General features: G+C 46.7%; 1 protein-coding gene across 1 annotated transcript in view; it reads left to right on the forward strand.

Moving 5' to 3' along the window:
- The window catches only part of TSNARE1 (t-SNARE domain containing 1), a 500,475-nt gene that overhangs the window by 259,012 nt on the left and 218,394 nt on the right, over positions 1-23,069 (forward strand). Inside the window, 1 exon segment of the mRNA XM_089776145.1 lies at positions 11,923-12,000. Within this exon segment, the coding sequence (XP_089632271.1) occupies positions 11,923-12,000 (78 nt within the window).

Consider the following 23,069-nt stretch of genomic DNA (forward strand, 5'->3'; position numbering starts at 1 on the left):
CTTATCGGTTAATCGAGTACACTATTACATCCCTAGTAGAGATAAGGAGCTGGTGGACTCTGAATGAATCTCAGTATTTGTTATAAATTCATTCAATTTAATATCTCAACATTTGCGGAGGCATTTTCCTTTTGAAGGCGTTTAAATGTCTACCTGCACCTTTGGTGGATTTCCAGCTTTCACGTCCAGGTTTAGATAGAAAGCTCATTCCAGCTCAAGATATTGTAGAGTGGTCTTTAAGCTGTAGATTTTTGATGACTGTAGTTTAAGAATGCAGCTGCTGCCTGATGAGTCTGTGGCATTATATCTTTCTGGATATCCCTATTGGTGTGTATGCCATGGGCAAGGTATGTAATTGAGTCACATCTTGTATTTGCTGGACGTCTAGTGTAATGCTTGAATTAGGAGCTGTTGTGGTTCTTAGTGGATTTGGGTTCTCGTTATTGGTTATTGATGCAGTCTTTTTGTGATGCAGGACACTCTTTTGGTCTTTGCTTGAATGTTGGTGAAGCTGTCACAAGAACTCTGCTATCAGCAAGATCTAAATCACTGCTCGTGGTCCTGCTTCCATGAAGAGTAAAGGAAATCGAAGGAAGAATGTTCTTCCTTCTGCTTTCTGCAGCGTGGACAGTGCCAAAAGTCAAGTTAAAATAGCTGAAGTTGTGTATCTTAATTCAACCTTATCCCATAGCGTAGACATACCCTTAGGGTACGTCTAAACTACATGCCTCCATCGACGGAGGCATGTAGATTAGCCAGATCGGCAGAGGGAAATGAAGCCGCGATTAAAATAATCGCGGCTTCATTTAAATTTAAATGGCTGCCCCGCTCTGCCGATCAGCTGTTTGTCGGCAGATCGGGGCAGTCTGGACGCGCCGCGTCGACAAAGAAGCCTTTCTTGATCGGCACAGGTAAACCTGGTTTCACGAGGCATACCTGTGCCGATCAAGAAAGGCGTCTTTGTCGACGCGGTGCATCCAGACTGCCCCGATCTGCCGACAAACAGCTGATTGGCAGAGTGGGGCAGCCATTTAAATTTAAATGAAGCCGCGATTATTTTAATCGCGGCTTCATTTCCCTCTGCCGATCTGGCTAATCTACATGCCTCCGTCGACGGAGGCATGTAGTCTAGACACACCCATAGAGACTAACATTTATTAGGGCCTAAGCTCCCACAATGGGATCTGGATGGCGGAAGTGGAACATGAATATTTGTGGATTATGAAAGAGCTCTCATTTGTTTCTCTACATACCTCTTGGCTATTGGGCCCACTACAAAATAGCCTAAACATGTTTCACACCTGGAGTGTGTGTGTACAACGTGCCAGCAAAACTCTAGTCACCATTTTGTCTTCTGCCGGCCTTGGTTACCACTTGCAGGGTGACCCCAACACACTTCCAGACCCAAAATTTGCCCCACAATGTATGTTCGGCACTGTCCCACCCTCTCCTGAACAGTTCAGATATTTTAGGTCTGTTTGCCCACTGTGAGCAAACAGTATCTGACCATTTGCTACTTTAAATGGTGTTACCCACACTGTTCAGTTCAAAGACAGCACTGGATTAGTTTTGATAGAAGAATAAAACAAATGAAGAATAAAACAGAGAGATTTTAACTGAATACACACACACTGCATTAACATCAGAAATGGTTAGTAGAGAAATAAAGCTAAGTTTCTTTCTTAAAAACTAACATTTAACAAGCTTGACTTGGTTCATGGAGAAATTCTTACTACAGGTTCCCAGCAACATTGCAGACCAAATTCTCAAGTCAGGAGGTGGGCCCAAAGTACAAAGGCCTGGTTTCTTTTGTCATCTTTGATGGAAGAGAACTAGAGAGGGCATAATACCCTGGGGTATCATGTTTGTAGTGCTGTCATCCTTTGAAATGCATTTTCCTAAGGGTTACCCCTACATAAAGTTGATTCCTGCTGTGAGGTTAGAGTCACTGAATCTCAGGGGGACCAAGGCCTCATACTGTTGTTCACTCTAATACTGACTGATCTGTTTCTGTGCATTTTCTGTGCCAAAGAATGGCTACTTGATAGGTGATTGTGCATCAACTTTGAAGACACCTGGTTAGAGGCATCGACTTGCCCTTTGTCTTTGCTCAAACAATCATACTTTTAGCTTGCCTTTGTAACTTGGTATGTAAAGTAGCTACATACATTTCACCATGAAATTACTGATCAGTTTTCAAATGATACTGTAGAAGGAATATTTTGTACAAAGATTAATACAATGGCATGTAAGGTATGACTGGAGGGCTGCATTCGGTTCCAGTCAGTTAATGCCAGTCAGCCTGGGCTTTTGGAAAATAGATCCTGTCAAACTAACTCGATATCTCTCTTTTATGAGAATAGCCCTGGATCTTCTTGGAAAAAAGAAGATTAAGGGGGGACATGATAGCGGTTTTCAAATATCTAAAAGGGTGTCACAAGGAGGAAGGAGAAAATTTGTTCCTCTTGGTTTCTGAGGACAGGACAAGGAGTAATGGGCTTAAAGTGCAGCAGGGGAGGTTTAGATTGGACATTAGGAAAAAATTCCTAACTGTCAGGGTGGTGAAATATTGGAATAAATTGCCAAGGGAGGTGGTGGAATCTCCCTCTCTGGAGATATTTAAGAACAGGTTAGATAGACATCTGTCAGGGATGGTGTAGATGGAGCTTGGTCCTGCCTTGAGGGCGGGGGGCTGGACTCGATGACCTCTTGAGGTCCCTTCCAGTCCTATTATTCTATGAGTCTATGATTCCCCGTCGGACTGGGCAGAGGCCAGGCCAGCCCCAGCTCTGCCCCCCACCCCCCTCCGGCCGTGGAGCAGGGCTGAGGCTGGACCAGATCCGGTCCCCCCACCCCCTGACAATCAGAGCTCTCCCTCCTTCCCTATGCAATCGATACTTCAATCTGGAGCACGGAGCGGCCGCTTCGGAGAGCTGGGGAAGCAGCCAGGGTGCAATCGGTACTTCAATTTGGTCCCCCTGCCTCCATTCCTGCACTCACCATCCTCCTTAACCCCTCCACTACTTATCCCTACCCCCCACCTCCTTCCTTCATTCCTACACCCCCATCCTTCACTAACCCCTGCCCCTCTGCACCCCCACACTGTCCATCTCCCTGCCTCCTTTCCTATACCCCTCTCACTCCAACCATCCCTCATTACCTCACCGCCCATCCCCACATACACCCTGTCCCCCTTCCCCCTTCCCTACCGCCTACACACCCTGCCCCCTCCCCGGAATTTGTTGAGCTGTGGGACCCTCCCCCCCGCAGGAGCACCACTGGGCCAGGCCACCACAGCAGGAGCACCAGCCCAGCTGTTCTGCAGAGGCCTGTTGAGGCAGCTTTGCTCTGTGAAGAGCCCAGGGAGCCTGGAGCGCGGAGCGGCCGTTTCGGAGAGCTGGGGAAGCAGCCGGGGTGCAAGACTTGCCCAGCTTGCGGCCTCTACTCTGCCCCCTCCCCACTCCTGCTCCACCCTCTCCCTGCCCCATTTCTTCCCCAAGGGTATGTCTACACTAGCCCGCTAGTTCGAACTAGCGGGGTAATGTATGCATACCGCACTTGCAAATGAAGCCCGGGATTTGAATTTCCCGGGCTTCATTAGCATAAGCGGGGAGCCGCCATTTTTAAAACCCCGCTGGATCGAACCCCGTGCTTCCTAGTTCAAACTACCGTTACTCCTCGTGAAATGAGTGTGGGGGTGATCCTGTCCTCTGGAGCGGCATGGCTGGGAGAACAAAAAAATGAGGCTTTCCCTGCTGCTATCGGTGAGTGTGGGGTAGACACGGACCCCTGCTGTGGGCGCCAGGCCCCCCTATTAATTCCTCCCTCTCGCTGCCAGCTGGCCCTTCCTGCCCCTGTCGAACGGGGGCGTGTGATTCCTCCCCTTACCTCCCCCACACATGGCCCCTATGTTCAATGAGCTCAATTTATTTAGCTTGAGAAAGAGAAGGGGAAGGGGTGAATTGATTATAGTCTGGAACAAGCTATGGGGTGCACACATTTAATAACGGGATGTGAAGTCTAGCAGAAAAAGGCATGAAACAACCCAGTGGCTAAAAGTTCAAGCTAGAGAAACTGAGTCTGGAAATAAGGCACACATTTTCAACCCTGAGAGTAATTAACCATGGGAACAATTTGTCCAGGGTTGTGGTGGATTCTTCATGACAGACCATTTTTAAATCAGAATTGGATGGTTTTTTTCTAAATAATATGCACTAGGGATTATTTTGGGGAAGCTTGATGGCCTGTGTTATACAGAAAACCAGAGTAGACGGTCACGGTGTTACTTTCTGGCCTTGGAATCTAGGAATCTTCTTTCCCTCATAGATAGGTACAAGACTCCTTTTCGACCGTATTCCTCTAAGAGCCCTCTTGTAGACAAGATGCTCCACAAAATTAGCAGCATAACCACTCCGCTCATAGGTAAACAAGAAGAGAACTCAAAGCATGGTCCATCTGCTGCATGATTGCATTGGTTTGTTTCATAGTAGATTAGATGGAATGATAATGGTTCCATAGTTGTCACACAAAATAGTCCATTTTAATGTGTGGTAGACTGAGGTACCAAGAGGTAAAGTCATTTATGCAAGGCCACATATGGTGTCATTGGCAGTGCTGGGAAGAGAATTTAGGGGTCTTCATTCCTATCCTAGCCCTCTGCTCCAACCATTAGTACTTGCTCAGGAGATGATACATGGATGGTGTAAGTTGTCCTACATCCCTAGCAGTATCCATCCCCTTCTAAAAGTTCAGGACAAATGGTAGAAATACAGCAATCGCATGCTTATCCAATCAGTCATCCACCTAGCTCAGGTTGCTGTACCCTTCTTGAAAAGCAGCTTATTAGCACGCATGCTAAAGAAGGAAACAAAAGAGAATAAAAACAACTTAATTAAAATAACACAAGGCAGGTCTGATTGAACCTTGATTACAATATGAAAATGCATTTATATTCACATTTTCTTCTTTATTTATAAGCCTTTTTTGTTGGTGTGCAAAACTGTGCTCCTAAAGCTAAGTTCTGATATGTTTACATGGGCTGAATGTTAATGGATTTTTTTTCTCTCGGGTGAGGCACTGAGAATCATCAGACTGGACAGCCTTTCTTCAGAGCACATGGCATAAGCAGTGTCTCTTGAGTCAGTATGAAAGTGGACTGGACAGAGGTCATATGGATATACCTTATTTTGACCACAGCGTGGTCTAGGATCCATGAAAAAGGTTTCTCCATATCGGAGGTATATATGAGTTCAATACAACCGGATGATGTTCTAAAATCCACCTGCCCCACACCCTGCTCTTACAGGAAATGATATTTCCTTCCTGGGTTGTATCCTGTAAAACCATCCCATAGCCCATGGGCATGTGGCCTGTATGCTAGGATTCCAGGAATGCCCGTGTGTGTGTGTGTGGCTATGAAGCCCATTGTGTCTGTGGTGTCCGTGGCAAGCAATGGAAGAAGCTACAGACATGGTTGAGGGAATGGGTGGGGGTACAGGAAGCTTGGGGAGGCGTGCTGGCCCCCAGCGTTTGAAGCGCAGCTGCCGGAAGCCCCTGAGAAGTCTGGAAGCCTCCGGTGTCTGGACAGTGGGCCTGCTCACGCTCTGCTGTGAGATCTTGTGCTTGCCCTCTTCCCTGAGGCCCCACCGTCACTTGGCCTCTTCCCAGCCTTCTTCCATCTCTTCCCCCAAATGTCCTGCCCTCACTTGGCCTCTTCCAACTGTCCTCCCCCTAACCCCCCAAGCTCTTAGGGGAGAGGCAGAGAATCGTGAGTGGTTGTTGAAGGGACCATGGGGGCACGGGGATAGTGGACCGCAGTGAGAGGTTGGGGGAGGAGCCATGGGTGAAGAGGAGGAGGAGCATGAACAGAGTCTCGGGGGAGGAGACCGATTGAGGGTGGAGCCTCAGGGAGGTGTGGTAGGCAGAGCCACAGCCTGGACACCCCTCAGAGGGTTTCCAGACTCACAAGAACGTGAGCCTCAGCCAACACGAGAATAACCCAGCGCCTGTGGTTGTGGGCTCTTTGTTCAGGCTTGCCGAAAGGGTAATATTCTGGGGGGAAACGCAGACATGGATTGCATTTCAGTAACCCCGTAATGTATGCATTTCTTTCTTCTTTTCTTCTTCTGTGTGTTAGGGGAGCATTTAAGGGCCCCAGCTGAGTGTCAGGCCCCCACTGTGCTATGCAAGGATGTAGACACATCATAAAGAGCTGCAGCAGCTTACAGTTTAAGTGACACTGTGGGTGCTGTAATTATAATCAGAGTGATGATGCAAAGATAGCATGATGTTTATTTCGTTTTTTTCAAGGCAGGGCGAAGTAATAACTAGCCCATTCCTGACAGGTATTTCTCATTGGAGATGTCTAAGAGTGGGTTAGAATCCTAAAATCCTAGAACTGGAAGAGGTCATCAAATACAGTCCCCTGCCTTACGGCAGGACCAAACACCATCAAAACCATCCCTGACAGGTGTCTGTCTAACCTGCTCTTAAATATCTCCTGTGATGGAAGAAATCAGACAAGATGGTGAGAAGGTCAGTTAATGCATTCTGCATTGAGGTCTCCAGGAAGTACAGTGAAGAGGGCAGAAAGGTAGGGTAAAATGAGATGAAGTCTCTTCCGGAGTCAAGGTGTTAGAGATGCACTTTATTATTATGAAGATTTGATTGAAATGAGTGTCAAAGTATCATAGAAGCGTAAGACTAGAAGGGAACCTCAACAGGTCATCTAGTTTAGTCCCCTGCACCCAAGTCAGGACAAAGTAATAACTAGACCATTCCTGACACGTATCTAACCCCCTAAAAGGGTGTTACAAGGAGGAGAGAGAAAAAAAGATATTTTCCTTGCCTATGATTATAGCACAAGAAGCAATGGGCTTAAATTGTAGCAAGGGAGGTTTAGGTTGGACTTCAGGGAAAACTTCCTAACAGTCTAAGCACTGGAATAAATTGCCTAGGGAGGTTGTGGATTCTCCATCGCTGGAGATGTTTAAGAGCAGGTTGGACAGACCTACCAGGGATGGTCTACATGGTGCTTGGTCCTGCCATGAGGTCTGGGGACTGGACTTGATGACCTCTTGAGGTCCCTTCCAGTTCTAGTGTTTTGTGATTCTATGATTCTCTCACTGTGTGTATGAAGAGCATTAGCACAATGGGGCACTGAGGTCATTTGGGTTGTGTACGTGTTAGTGTAATAAAAATAAACAAGTACACATACTTTAAAAAGTACCCCTCTTGCCATTTTTTGTGTGATCAAGCAAAACTAGGGCTTACCTTCCACCATCTTCAATGAGAAACCTATTCAGCACTCGCAATTTTCAGGGCTAAATAAGTGCTTTGGATCTTATTTTAATGGGACAGTGTTTCCATAAAATTGCCCACACATTTTGCTTATTCATATTGGGTAGTAGGGTGTCCAAATAGCTGGATCAAATGCACCAGTGCAGTTGCAAGTGAAGTATTATGGAAATACTGTCTGAGGGTTTTTGGGTTTTTTTTTTTTTTTTTTTTTGAGGACCATGGAACAAAAATCACAAGTACCCATGTTGGCCTCTGCTACTTTAGAAAATATAAATAATGGAATTGCTGTTTTCCAAATGTGAGAAGCGAAAAGTGGTAGCCGTGAAAGTTGTGTTTATATCACCCCCTTAGAAGGCGTCAAGAAAAATAAAGCAAGTGAACAGAAAAGGGGGAGAACTAGAAATGGAAATGGTGAAGAATTGATTTGCGCACCTGTTTCTGCGACTCTTGTCCCAAAAACTCCCATGCTGCCTTCAGCATCTCTGCTCTAATGATAGTTCACCTTTCCTTGTTTGTGACACTGAATTGTATCTGTAGCAGGGCACACAAAATATTTACTGCATATTGGCAACTCCATATTCTGGCTAGGGGAATCGTAATATTTTAACATTATGCTTTATGAAGTCTGAAGCATTTAATTTTTATTAGCCACAACTATCTTTCATGTTCTCCCCCACTCCGCCCCTTTCCTTTTACGGTGTCAGTAAGTATCTGAGCCATGGAATCTGCACTTCACTTGGCAGTGAGCAAATCTCTTTTTTAAATTGCTTTTTTTCAGTTGGGAATTTGTGCTTGCAACGGCGGGCTGCAACACCGAGAGAAGAGGAAGAGAGAGAGAATCGCTTCTCCCCTGGTGCAAACACTACACTGCGTTAGAGATTGAAAGCTAAAATAGCACCGCCCCAAAATAAATCATGACGTTGCTGTTGTGTTACAGTAAAGGTATGTCTACACTTGCACCCTCCTTCGAGAGAGGGATGCAAATGAAGACATTCGAAATTGCAAATGAAGCCGGGATTTAAATATCCCATGCATATTTTGCATATTTGCGTTATGGCGCTATTTCAAAATAGCGCTATATTGAAATAACAGATGCTGTTAAGATGCGGTTATTTCGAGAGAAAACCCTTCTCTCGAAATAACTGGTAAACCTCATTGTATGAGGAATATGGGTTATTTCAAGAGAAGGGTTTTTTCTTGAAATAACTGTGTCTTAACAGCGTCTGTTATTTCGAAATAGCGCCATAATGTGGTTATGCAAATGAAGCACGGGATATTTAAATCCCAGCTTCATTTGCTATTTCAAATGTCTGCATTTGCATCCCTCTCTCGAAAGAGGTTGCAAGTGTAGACATACCCAGCCTAAGAGATGGGCGTCAAGAAATATTCCAGGTTCCAGCCTGTTTAATAGATCAGCACGTGACTGTACCTTTACTCCATATTACATTTGTGGCAGCTTTGTAGCTGGTGGCGAAGAGGTTTGGATTAGAAGTGGCTCCTTTTCTCCACAGTATACCTGAAAGTTCAGCATGTGCGTTTTGTTAGTCCTCTTATATCTAATTAAAATGTGTTTCTGACCCCATTTTCATAGTGTCAGTGCACCTGACAATCTTTAATGTATAGAGCCTCATAACTCATGCCTTTGAGGCAGAGTGATGCTATTATTTTCATTTTACAGAGGAGGTGAATGACTTGACAAAGGTTATATAGGGAGTATGTAGCAGAGCACGGAACCCACCTCCCGGGTTAAAGTGTTCCTTCCGTTTTGAATTTCATAATCTTCAATAGGGATGTAAAAACATATTTAATTGGCTATCGGGTTAACAATATTGTTTAACTGGTTAACCAATTAAAGGGTAGCAAGTGGGAGCTGCCGCTGGGCTGGAAGACCCCCCAATTCTCCGCTGCAGCCAGGGGCTTCTCCAGAACCACTAGAGCAGCCCCTGCTTGTGACCCCCTCCCTGCTGCAGGCAGAGGCTGCACCAGCCAGGACTTCAGATCAGCCCCTGCCTGCGGCAGGCCCTTGGCAGGGCTGGAACAACTGGCTGTGCACAGCTGGTGGGGAGCTGCTTCAGCTCCCTGGTTATCCGGGTCACCCTTCACATCCCTAATCTCCAATCTGCGGGCATATGTTACTCCCACATGTGATGGAATCATCCAAACTCCTGTTTTCTGGGTGATTCAGCATTCAGACGGCTCCCTGTAAACTCCTGCCGGTCGATTTTACTCCGGCAGGACAGTCCATCTGCGGAAGCCCCTGAACCAGCACAGCCCATGCTGTTTGGGGAGTTTTGCCCTAGGGTCTGATGATTCAAAAGGGCCCAGGGCCCTTACTGCAGGAGAGATGGCGGCCGGAGCCCGGGCCCTTTACATCACCAACAGAGAGCTGGGGGCTGTCTGGGGGTGGTGCCGCTGGCTGACCCACCCATAGCTCCGCCCCTTCTGCTGGAGGCCCCGCCCTTTTCCGGTGAATGGAGCTGCCCCTCCCTTTGTCCAAGGGCCCGACAAGTCTGTCAGCAGCCGGGGTTAGAGAACATCCCCGTTTAGTAATACACTCAATCCTGTACCTAATCATAAGCACACAGGGATCTGCAGGGATCTTCCTGAATCAGGGAAACTACGGTAAGATCCCCCATGGTTCTGCTGCCCGTAGCAAAGACCTAGAGGGCTAAGAATGCACTCTGACTTTTTTGCCATTGACTTAATGGGAACTGGATCAGGCTGTGAATGAACTAAATGTCTGGGGAGAAAGCCAAACGTGAGCTGGTTACGTCTGGTCAGCAATTCCTGGAGTTTACAGGTTAGCCTGAAAATACGATGGGCAAGTTTGCGGGGGATGTCTTATAAGAAAAGAATTGGAAAGAATGAACAAACCAACCAACCGAACCACACACTTCTTAGTCGAATGCGAGCTACAGCCAGTGGCAGAGACTCCTGGTCAGACTTGCTCCTCCCGCTCCTTTCCTGCTGCTGAGGCTGTGCCTGTGAGGACATTGATGAGTAAGTGGGTGGACTTGAAAAGGTGGGAAATGGGAGAATTCTGGCTCATTCCAGCTGGTGCGACCGCTGCTCAGGGACAGATAAAGCAGGTTCCTCAGCAATTGGAGGTAGGGTTACCAGGTAGCTTCAGCAAAAATACCGGACACACTTGATGCCGGGGGGGAAGGGACCAGCCGGGAGGGGAGCGGGGCTGGATAGGAGGGGGGGGACGGGAAGCAGGGCTGGCAGGGGAAGGGGTCGGGGGCAGCAGGGCTGGCTGGGAGAGATGGGAGGCCGGGGGGAGCAGGGCTGGCCGGGGGAGATCAGGAGGAAGAGAACCAGCTGGTAGGAAGCAGGGCTGGCCGGGGAGGGAGAGAATTGGCCAGCAGGGAGCAGGACTGATCCAGGCACATGCAGATCCCAGAGTGCTGCTTGTCCTGTGCACGGTCCCGGCAAAACACGAGTGAGTCCGGCTACAGCTCCACAACTCACTTGAACATTCATTGCTGACTGCCGCCCTTTCAGAGGTGGCTTCTTACTTCCTCCCCATCCCTGACTTCTTGACAGGAGCTTTGTGGCTCAGTTAATGTTTATAGACTACTTTAATGACCTGCTTTTTTGGCCTACTCTTAACCAGTCAGGGGGACGGCTGCATGTGTGTGTATTGTGTCTCAGATTAATACACATATCAGGACAGGAGCCATGTAGCTGTAGGGCACTTCACACAATGGGGTCTTGCTTCTCACAGGGTCTGATACAAATATTTAAATAATTAAAATGTGGCATGTCCAACTCCCTGATATGTAGCTACATTCAGGGAATCAGAGCTGGGATTTTCAGAACCACCATTGGGGTTGGATGTCTTATGCCCGTTAATTTGTATGGGAAATTGTGCTGCCTTAGGCACCTTGGAAAGCAACAGCCCACATGCTTCAATGGAATTTAAAACACGTTTCAAACAAGCAAAAAGAAGTTTTTGTTCACTCAGTGCACAGTCAACATCTGGAACTCCTTGCCAGAGGTTTTGGTGAAGGCTAGGTCTTTAACAGGGCTCAAAAAAGAGCAAGATAGATTCATGGAGCCAGGATGGGTAGGAATGGTGTGACAGGGGAGGGATCACAAGAGGATTACCCATTGTGTTCCCTCCTTCTGGGGCATCGGGTATTGTCCGCTGTCGGCAGACAGGATACTGGGCTAGATGGACTGTTGATCTGACCCAGTATGGTCGTTCTCATGTTCTTATGAATCACTTGTGCTCTAGAATAATTGTGGGTGAAAAACGCCACTGCTGTTGTTTGTGCCTGTGAACTGTGGGAACGCAAAGGAAGGCACAACCTGCCCCTGTAAATATTTGGTCTCGCATCCATAGGCTGTTGGTAACAGTGAAAGGATCACCCCTTTACATCAGGAAGGGTGTACTGAGGTCTGTAATTGTTGGAACCAGTGTTCACCTTCAGTCCCATTAACTTGCAGAGGTAGCTGTGTGTTTGTTACATATACACTAGAACCCAAATACAGTGTGGTGACAAAGCTGTGACGAATGTCCCTCTCTTTGGTGCATTCCGGTTCAGAGGTTCAGCTGTGGATGCTTGTTCTCTTGCTAAGGCAGATGCATTAATGTGCGTTCTCCTTCTCTTGTTCCAGCCACCCAGATCGATCCCAATGAACTGCAGGAATTGTTTCAGGAAACTTCAACCAACATCTTCCGAATCAACTCTAACGGTGCGTATAATGCACGGCTTCCTAGTCAAGTGTATGCAGCCTTGTTGAGGACGTGCGAGTATGTACAAAGCCCTGCTGTTAGGGAGCAGGTCCAAATGCATTTTAACTGCCGGGTGTCATGATCTCTAGCACCCGTGCAATCCCCATTTCTTTATAAGATATAAAAATATTTCCTCATATGTTGCATGAAAGAGGCAGAAATCTATGCCTAGGCTTGCCAAGACTGCATCCTTTTCTATTTTTAATCATGTCATCTGTTACGATAAGGAATTAGAAGGCAGAAAGGTGGAACAAGTGACACCACTTCTCCGAAGTGTTGCCTGCTACGAAGTTCAGAGCCTGTCAGATTAGCTTGCAGAACAGCTGTTCTTTCCTTTATTCTTCCCCATTGGGCATGCTAGTCAAGGTAATTCCCCATGGGTCTGTTCAGGAGACTGTTTCCTGTGCACTGAGTAGGTCAGAGTGCCTCTTGGGAGGTGCTCAGGACCCTCCACACTCACTGAAGGTAATGGGAGGTGTGGTCGCAGGACCTTGCAGGATTCAGGGGTAAATGACAAAAAGAGGGCCAGGGAGTCCAGACTCCTTGGTCCTCTCCCCTGTGCAAACAATGATTGACACATCCTAAGAATTTAGGTAGGTTGGGGATTGGATCAAGCCTTCAAGACAGGAGAAGTTATTCTTCAGCTCTGCTCTTCGTTGATTAGGCCTCAGTTGGGGTATTCTGTCCAGTTCTTGGCACCGCATTTCAAGAAAGCTCTGGAGAAACTGGAGAAGGTCCATAGAAGAGCAACAAAAATGATGAAGGGTCTAGAGAACATGAGCTACGAAGGAAGTCTGAAAGAACTGGGTTTGTTTAGGTTAGAAAAGAGAAGACTAAGAGGGGACATAAGAGCAGATTTCAGATATCTAAACGGGTGTTACAAGGAGAAGGGAGAAAAATTGTTCTCCTTGGCCTCTGAGGATAAGACAAGAAGCAATGGGCTTAAATTGCAGCAAGGGTGGTTTAGGTTGGCCATTAGGAAAAACTTGCTCACTGTCAGGGGGTATGTCTACACTTGCATACTGTTTCGAAATAAGGATGCAAATGAAGACATTCGAAATTGCAAATGAAGCTGGGATTTAAATATCCCACACTTCATTTGCATAAGCCCTTTATGCGCTTTTTTGAAATAACAGACGCTGTGTAGACACGTTATTTTGAGAGAAAACACTTCTCTCAAAATAACTGTGAAATCTCATTTTATGAGGAATAAGGGTTATTTCGAGAGAAGAGTTTTCTCTTGAAATAACGTGTCTACACAGTGGGTTTTATTTTGTAATAGCGCTATAATGCGAATATGCAAATGAAATGCAGGATATTTAAATCCCGGCTTCATTTGCAATTTCGAATGTCTTCGTTTGCATCCCTATTTCGAAATAGGGTGCAAGTGTAGACTGGCAAGTTTTTCCAGCTGTCTACACAGGCTGCTTGATTTTGTGCAAAAGCACTGACGTTTTACTGTCCAAAATCAGTGCTTCTTGCGCAAAGGCTTTGACATTCCCATTCGGGCAAAAGCCCTTTTCCGGAAATGTTTTTGCGCAAGAGGGCCAGTGTAGACAGCTAAAAACTGTTTTGCGCAAAAAAGCCCTTATGGCGAAAATGGTGATCAGGGCTTTCTTGCGCAAAACCGCATCTAGATTGGCACGGACACTTTTCCGCAAAAAGTGCTTTTGCGGAAAAGCGTCCATGCCAATCTAGATGCTCTTTTCCGCAAATGCTTTTAACGGAAAAACTTTTCCGTTAAAAGCATTTGCGGAAAATCATGCCAGTCTAGACGTAGCCAGGGTGTTTAAACACTGGAATAAATTGCCTAGGAAGGTTGCAGAATCTCCATCACTTTAAGAGCAGGTAGGATAGACATCTATTGGGGATATTCTAGACGGTGCTTGGTCCTGCCATGAGGGCTGGGGACTGGATTTTGTGACCTCTCGAGGTCCCTTCCAGTTCTAGTGTTCTATGATAAGATATAAACTGAAAGTGACAGCCAGGGCTGTAAAGTCCTCTCCTCCTACCATCACAAGCAGCCCTGTCATGTAGTCGCAACACAGAGATTTGTCAAGCTCTGCTTAAAACCGATTATGCTGTTTTCACCCACAACTCCCGTGCCAAGTTTTGATGTCTTTGTAAAATGCGGGGTGTAGTTCAGCGGCAAGTTATGGTCGTCATACTATAAGAACTGCAGGGTGAAATTTTCTGGCCTGTGTTGTACGGGAGGATGGTCTAAATAGTTCATTCTGCCCTGAAATCCATGAATTTGTAATGTTTTGAAAGCTCTCGGATAATAACCTTTGGAATGAAGGGATAGCTATAAAATAGCTTATTGATGCTCTCGTGGTCAGAAATGGGGTTCCAGTTATTTTTGCCTTCTGTGATTAGCTGCAATTACAGAAATTATGCACCGGGAAAGTAGTACAACGCACGGCTGGAAGGAGATCTGTGGATAAATCAGTTGGCACTCAAGCTACAGGTTGCACCTCCCCAAATTGGAATTCTCTGGTCCGGCAACATCTGTGATCCGGCAGGACTCTGGATGTTCCTGGATCAGAGAACCCTGGTAGCCTAGTGGCAGGAGGGCAACCCAGGGGGGCCAGGCTGAAACAGTAGGACGGGGCAGGGGCTGGGGCTGGAGACAGCCCCCTGCAGCAGTGAGGCTGGAGCCGAGAGCAGCCCTGACAGTTTGCGGTACTGAGAACAGGTTGGGGCAGCCCCCCGCAGGACGTAACCAAGCTGGCAACAGCCTGTGCTCCGGTCAGCCTGGGGGCTGTGGAGGGAACCTCCTTTGGTCCGGCAAATACCCTGGTTCAGGATCAGTCAGGTCCCGAGGGAGCCAGATCAGGGATAGCCAACCTGTAGTAAAAGAACGCATAGCAGTTTTCACCCACAGGTCTCCAAGTGATTTACATAGGAGATCAGTATCACTTTAGAGAGGGGGAAACGGAGGTACAGAGAGGGGAAGTGACTTGCCCAAGGTCAACCAGCAGGTTAGTGTTATAGCCACAAATAGACAAGTCTTCTTAGTGCCATCCCAGAGTTCTGTCCACTAGGCAACACTATCTCCCTACTGCATCACTTGTAGAGTTAGATGATTTTGAATCCCAGCTGTTGCCCGTGGCGATGATGCAGTTCATTTTCTGATAGCTCACTATCTCATTGCTTTGGAATTAAGACACTGGCTGTCTCAGAAATATGCAGTGCTATAGTAGCTGTTTGGCTTCTTTAAGTGCTCCAGTGTTTTGAAGCCATGTTTTAGTCTCTGGGTTTTTTTTGTGTCGCTTACATCATTCCTTTTAGGAGCTGTCCTCTTTGGGTACATCTAAACTACATGGTTTTTTTGAAAAAAAAAACCCCATAAACCTCCTTTTTTTTAGGAAGAGCGTTTTTTTCCCCAAAAAAGGTTTTTTTCCCCCCCCAAAAAGCATCCAGACTACTTTCACTTTTGAAAAACCCGCTTTCGAAAAAGCGATCAGAAGAAGATATGCAAAATAGAGCCAAATTTGTAGATGTAGATGGTATCATGAGTTTTCGTGAGCAAAAACCACTTCCTCAGATGAGCTCCTCTGAAGTGGATTTTGGCCACAAAAACTCATGATACTAGATTTATTTTCGTTAGGTTTCAGAGTGCCACAGGGCTACTCATTGTTTTTAAAGTTACAGACTCACATGGCAACTGGCCCCTCTGAGACTTTTTAAAGCTAGAAATGATTTCCGGGTCACCTAGCCCAAATGCTCTCGCACCGAACAGAGAGACTGCGGCCCTTCAAAAGCAATGCCACACTTTTGGGTCAAAGCTGAGCCTTTCAGTGGCTCTGCAGCTAGTGTGGAGGTATCACTTGTCTCAGACAAGCTTCTTTCCTCCAGAGTACATGATATCAAAGATCTATGCTGCTCTTACACAGAACCCATGAAATATCAGATCAGTCTGTCTTCCATAGATTTCCCCAGTTTGGCAGTACAAAGATATTAAGGGGAGAGCCTTCACTCGGAATTGTCATGGTTTTCTCTGCAGAAGTCAAAACCAGATCATCATGATGAGCTACTTCCTACCTACTTGAATTATACACATACTAGTAATACATTCTCACCAGTTGAGTACCTGTGTGAATGCGCAGGCCACCTTGATTCAGTCTGTTATCTGACAAGTTCATTATAGCAAATACCATACCGTTTCTTGCTGATGCATTTGAGTTCTTCTCTGAAGGTCTAATTGGCCTTGAAATATTTTTAGAAGTGTCGTGTTTCATCTCGGAAATGGGCAATATATAGATCGCACTGTAGATTGATTTGTTAGGGCTATGGACAAAAAAACCAAAAACAGGAAGACATCATCATATGTGGGAGACCTCTAGAAAGGTTAAGCTCTCCAGTTAGAGATGCTAACGGACATTAGGGAAAACCTACAATTTAGCCTTTGGACCACTATACATCACACAAAACTTCTTTTAGGCGCTTTGCTTTTTACAACTAAAATGGTTAGGGGTTTGGAATGGCTGTCATATGAAGAGAGATTAAAAAGACTGGGACTTTTTAGCTTAGAAAAGAGGAGACTAAGGGGGATATGACTGAGGTCTATAAAATCATGAGTGGTGTGGAGAGGGTGAATAAAGAAAAGTTATTTACTTGTTCCCATAGCATAAGAACTAGGAGTCGACAAATGAATTAATAGGCAGCAGGTTTTAAACAATCAAAAGGAAGTTTTTCTTCACGCAGCACAAAGTCAACCTGCGGCACTCCTTCCCAGAGGATATTGTGAAGACCAGGACTTTAACAGGGTTCAAAAAACAAAACAAAACAAAACAAAACTAGATAAGTTCATGCAGGTTAGGTCCATCAATAATTAGCCAGGATGGGTCGGAATGGTGTCTCTAGCCTCTGTTTGTCAGCGGCAGGAAATGGATGACAGGAGAGAGATCACTTGATGATTCAGTTCACTCTCTCTGGGGCATCAGGTATTGGCCACTGTTGGAAGAGAGGATGCTGGGCTAGATAGATCTTTGGTCTGACCCAGTATGGCCATTCTTATGTTCTTGCATCTCCAAGTGGCTTAGAAAGCATGACGTGAGCTGCTGACCATGAGGTGAATGTATAAGCAAAGTTGGCAGCTGTTTGTGTTCTCCGATTGTCCATACACAACTGTGGCTACTAGAACCTGATACTTGAAGAGAGTGTGTTGGCCAAGATACCCAGATGAACCTGTTATTTTAGAGCAACTTTTAATTAGGGAAGCCTGAAGGAGATGGGCAAAGGTGGGGAGGTAACTTTGGTTTTGAGCCAAACCAAAGGATGGCATGGAGATACACATGCCCCTCAATACACAGGAAGAGTTTAAAGAGCAGCTGTGGTCTCAGACTGCCCCATACCATTGTCCACGTGAAACCTGCCAGACTTGGAGGAGGAGCATTAACTGAGAGAAACCCAGCTTAGGAGGCCCCAGCCCGGGGAGCTGGCGAGACCTCTCATTCTCAGCTCCCACCGTGGAGGCCAAGGGAGTCAAGAGGCCTTAGATTTCCTGTGGAGCTGGAGCAGTTGTGCAGGTGACTGATGGAGCCGTGTGGAAAATGTGGGCCAGAAGGTGCCAATAGTTCTCTTTCCTTTGCCATATTGGGAACTGGGACCCTGCCCACAATACAGGACTATGTAGCACTTTAAAGACTAACAAGATGGTTTATTAGTTAGTCTTTAAAGTGCTACATAGTCCTGTATTTTGTTTCAGCTACACGAGACTAACACGGCTATATTTCTATCCCTGCCCACAATGTGAGCCCTGGGAGGCAGGAGAGCAGGGAGGAACCAAGAGATCCAGCGAGAAGCTGGTAACTGCTTGCTGCAGGGTCCTAGGACTCGAACTCAGGACAGAAGGAGGGAATGGGTTTCCCTACAACCTCACTGAAAAGGATAGAGTAAAGATTGGAAACACTAGGCTTAGAACTGTTGGGTCTAGACTGAGGCCGATGACCTGTTGTGGGACTAATGTTGAGTTAGACTGTGATACCAGTAAAGGTGACCAAGCCACAGGGCCAACTTACAAGACAAAGGGGACCACCACACCAAATCTTAATGGTTGCTGGCTGGGGTTTGTCAACTCACAGGGCCATGGACAAACAGGATTATGGAGGGCCAGCAGGGGTATATATGGGCTGATATAACAGCGTCTCTCCAGGGGGCTCCCTGGCTGGCCCAACAGATACTGCTAAGGCCACGTTTCTCAAACTGTGGTTCCCGACTCCCCGGTGGGTTGCAAGCAACTTAGAGGGGGGTCGCAGTATCATAAAGTTTGAGAACCCCTGTGCTAAAAATCAAAAGCTTCTGGGACTCGTGCACGCGGCCCACGCACACCTAAGTGGAATGGACACAAGCAACACATCTCGAAGAACAACAGTTATGAGGTAAGTGACTGGTTTTCTCTATGGAAAGCAGACACTTCTCACGACAAAACAAAATATCAAAAGCCTAGTTTTCTATCAAAAAAACAGTTTCGATGGACATCTTTGACCATCCTTGTCCCTGGTATCCCAGGGTGACAATAGCTTGTCGCACCGCCCAGGCTCCAGAAAAAGGTCATTCTTATTGCGTATGTAGCTGATTTCACTGTCAAGGTATGTTACAAATGAATCAATCCTACAAGAGACGTACATACAGGTTGGACCTCTCTGGTCCGACACCCTCAGGACCTGACTGGTCCCGAACGAGGGAATTTGCCGGACCAGGAGAGGTCCCCTGTTATCAGGCCCTCCGCCCACTTCCCTTCCTTGCTGCCAGCCCCATCCACCCCTCCCCCCTGCTGTGCTTCTAAGGCCCCAGCATCCTGGACTGCTGTGGCCCCGGCCCTGCTATTGGGGCTGTTGTGTTGCTGGCCTACCTACTGGGGCTGGCCCTAGCTATGCTACTGGGGCTCTGGTCCCAGTCCCAGCCCTGCTGGGCTCTGAGCCACCAGCCCTCTTGCCACTGGGGCTCCCAGCCAGGACTCCCTGGTCCAGGAACTACTGATGTTGCTGGAGCAGAGTCTCCCAGTTTTGGGAGGTCCAACCTGTATTTCTTCTGCCTTATTGATAGCAAAACGAAGCCATGGAATGATTAAGTGGCTTGGACAAGACCACAGATGGAATCAGTGTCAGAACAAAGGTTAGAATTTAGGATTTCTGGCTTCCATTTCCACAGATCAGCCCATACTAGTTATTTGGTCTTTTTCGTGACTTAATAAGGAACTAGAACAACTGATGATGTACATATGTTTGTATCACTGAGAGTGTCTTGAGAAAATTTGAGAGATAAATAATAATAATAACAGTCTATATTTACATGTATCTTTTTTGTGCTTATATACTCAATATGCAAAATGCAAGAAGGAAAACATAATGCACTGTTGATTCAACATTGCGGTTCAGATATCAAACACTGAAAAATATAATTTTTCTTCTGGATTTCACTTGTCACTTTTCTGTATCTTGCATATTTTATGGCATAGATTAAATAACATAAGTAATAAGAGCCAAATTATGTTGTTGATTTTCAAGAATCTCATTGTTAGCTTTAAAAGTCTTCTGGGCTGATTTTCATAAATCTTTAAGTCGTGGAATACAAAACAAGCCAAGTTTCTAGCTGCATCCATTCCAGTAGGAACATATGGAAGAGGTAGCTTTGTTTGGTTTTTCCCAGTTGCAAAATTCAAAAGCACATCTTTGGCTCAAAGTTTAAAAAAAAAATCACTCCCTTTGGATGAAAAAATACAGAGCACTTGTATGAGGAAATCCTGATCAATCAAAGTAGGAAGGTTAGAATAGATCTCGGAACTCGGCTTTTTAAGTATAATTAAATCATTTTAGTGCGTCTTCTCCCCAGCAAAAGCCTCGTGAGTTGCCTTTTGTGGAGATTTATGAACTGTGGTGACTGTGCCTGTAAGATCTAGAACATTCTGCGTTAGCAACGTTCAAAAGCTGTGTTCATTGGCAGCAGCTGGAGCTTGAGAAAGTGAACCACACATTGAAGTGAAGCTGGGTGTAACTTGTAAAGGGTGACCAGCCCGAGCCGTCCCCTCCCCCCAGTTATGCACTGTTAAACTAGTGAACCGGTTTACATCCCAAGGGCAGGATCCCTTCCACTTCCATGGTAGATAAGGATGCTCAGCTACACATAAGATCAGGCCCATTCCAGTGATAACTAGATGCGTGTTTTGTTGTTGACAGGGTTGAAGCAAAGAACCAGGAAAAAGGGTCTTTGCTGCAGCATTTTGAATGGTTGTGAGTGGGGCATGATGGAATTTATGGAGGCACGAAGGAGGGTCTGTGCAGTCGAGATGCAAGCGAATGAAGGCTTGGATGAGAGTTTCAACTGTTTTTTATTAACTTCCTTAGCGCCCGGGGTGCTCATTGTGGGGGTTAACCTGTTCTTGACTTGCAGAGCTATGCCTATTGCAGTATGCCACTTTCGGATGATCTCTGGCCTGGGTTGAAGGATTTTTACAGATTTGAGTCCTACCAGGTACAGGATCCCATGGTCCAAAGGTCCAGCCAGACCAGTGTCCTGTCTTCTGACAGTGGCCAATGCAATCCATTCATAGGGAATGAACAGAACAGAATCAAGTGATCCACCTCCTGGTTTCTGGCAAACAGAGGCTAGGGACACCCCGAACAGGAGGTTTCATAAATGGTGATTTTGGCCAACAGCTATTGACAGACTGATCCCATGCAAAATGATCGAATTCCTTTTGGAAGCCAGTTATATTGCTGTCCATCACAACGTCCTCTCGTAATTTGCTCCACAGCCTGATTTGTGCGCTGAGCGAAGAAGTAGTTCCTTCAGTTTGTTGTAAACCAGCTGCCACTTCATTCCATTGGGTGATTCCTGGGTCTGGTGTTATATGATAGGGGTAGATAACACTTCCATATTCACTTTCTCCACATCATTCATGTTTTGTAGACCTGTATCATATTCCCTCCTTAGCCATTTCTTTTCCAAGCTGAAAAGACCCAGTCGTATTAACCTCTCCTCATATAGAAGCTGTTCCATACCGCTAATGATTTTTGTTGCCCTTCTCTGTACATTTTCCAATTTGTTTGTGTGTGTGTGTGTGTGTGTGTGTGTGTGTGTGTGTGTGTGTGTGTGTGTGTGTGTGAATAAATTAACTATGCTGCAGGTGGTCCCTCGTGCATAGCGGAAGAGGGAGGAGCACAGAATGTTTGTGGCCTGACAGTTTAACTGCCATGCTGGTTTGTTATACGTTATACCAACTTGAGAAGAAACCACTGATGGGTAAGGCTGTGAGTTTGTCTTGGAGGTTGCAGAAATCATGGATTCTGTGTCATTCCAAGACCTCCCTGATCTCTGCAGTGGATTTCTGAACAGCGTGAGCAGTCCCTGGGCCCGCTGCACTGGCCGATGCTGGGGTAGTTTTATACCTCCAGCAGTGGCAGGAATTTGGGTGCAAGAGGGGGCTCAGATGCAGCTGGGTATTGGGACATGGGAGGGTGTGAGACCTCCTGAAGGTATCAAGTATCAGAGGGGTAGCCGTGTTAGTCTGAATCTGCAAAAGCGACGAGGAGTCCTGTGGCACCTTATAGACTAACTGAAGTGTAGGAGCATAAGCTTTCGTGGGCAAAGACCCACTTCGTCAGATGCATGTCATGCATCTGACGAAGTGGGTCTTTGCCCACGAAAGCTTATGCTCCTACACTTCAGTTAGTCTATAAGGTGCCACAGGACTCCTCGTCGCTTCTCCTGAAGGTAGTTACCGTGGGCAGCTTCCCATAAGTAGCGAAATATCCTTCCCAGACAGAGGTACAGCCAGCAGCTCTGTACGTTGCCTCTGCTGACACGGCTCCTGTGGGCTGTAGTTCTTGGCCAAAGGGGGCTGTGGAGTTGGTGCTTGGGGTGGGGGCAGTGCATGGAGAAGGGCTGCCAACTCTCCAGGATTGGCCTGGAGTCTCCCCACATTGACATCAGTCTCCCGATTACTACTGAAAGTAGCCAGAGAGATTTTAATCGGGTGTTTTAAGAAAATGACATTACATCATGCTGGAAAAAGCCCTTCCTGGAATAGCGTCAGTGGGTGGCAGCCCTAAGACGGAGCCCCCCCTCCCCCAGCTGAACTCCACCGAGGAGCCAAGTGACATGACCACTGCTTCCAGGGATCCGCCACAGAGTCAGGGAGGGAGCCTGCCAAAGCTGCCACATCCCTCTCCCCCAGCACCAGCGGGAGTCCCGGGCTGTGCGCCGCTGCCAGGCTCCGTCAGCATGAGCAGGGATCCCAGGCTGCTCCCCACAGATCACCAACCCCAGGCCGCACCCTCTCCAAGTACCCGGATGCCCTGTGGGCTGCCACATCCTGAGCACCTGCAGAGCTCCCCAGACCGCCCCCCTCCAGTGCCCAAGATTAGCCAAGGGTATATTGCACACGTCACGGACAGGCTGTGAATTTTTGTACCCGTGAGCCCTAGAACAGATTCGGGCTCAGTAACAATGGTTATCTGTGACACGGGACGGGGGAGCGGGAAGGTTCCTCACCGGACATTCTGACCACACGGGCAGTTTGTTCTTCTGGAGTGTGGAGCAAGGACATTCAAGCTGTCCAGATGATTTTCCTTTCCTGACACTCTCTCTATATCTCTCCTTTGCTTGACTGTCTCACTGGGTTCTTCATGATCCACATAAAGGTTAAGTTAGCCCGGCCTTCCGTGTGCTTCAGAACTCTATTCCCGCTTAACGTCTTGCATGGCCTCCGCCTTCTTTTTAATTCAGTTACACTAGGCTGTCCCATCTTCTTCCTCAGTTACATAGTTTGCTCCTTTCATGCTACTCCTTATGCTTAAATCATTAATTAAAACTGAGCAGTCTTCTCTACCGCCTAAGAATCTCTTTAGAAAAATTTCCACAGAAAATGACCAGAGGGCTTGTGATGTTCAGCTGTCAGGTCGAAGGCTGCTCCCAGGTACCAGGTAACCAGTTAACTGGTTACCCATTCACATCCCTAATTGGGTAAAAATTTCCTTTCATTTAAATGAGTTGTTGTACAGTTATGGTCTACACAAATAACAAA

This window comes from Pelodiscus sinensis, chromosome 2 (assembly GCF_052426305.1).
Source record: "Pelodiscus sinensis isolate ZL-2025 chromosome 2, ASM5242630v1, whole genome shotgun sequence".
In the NCBI taxonomy this organism is placed as follows: domain Eukaryota; kingdom Metazoa; phylum Chordata; order Testudines; family Trionychidae; genus Pelodiscus; species Pelodiscus sinensis.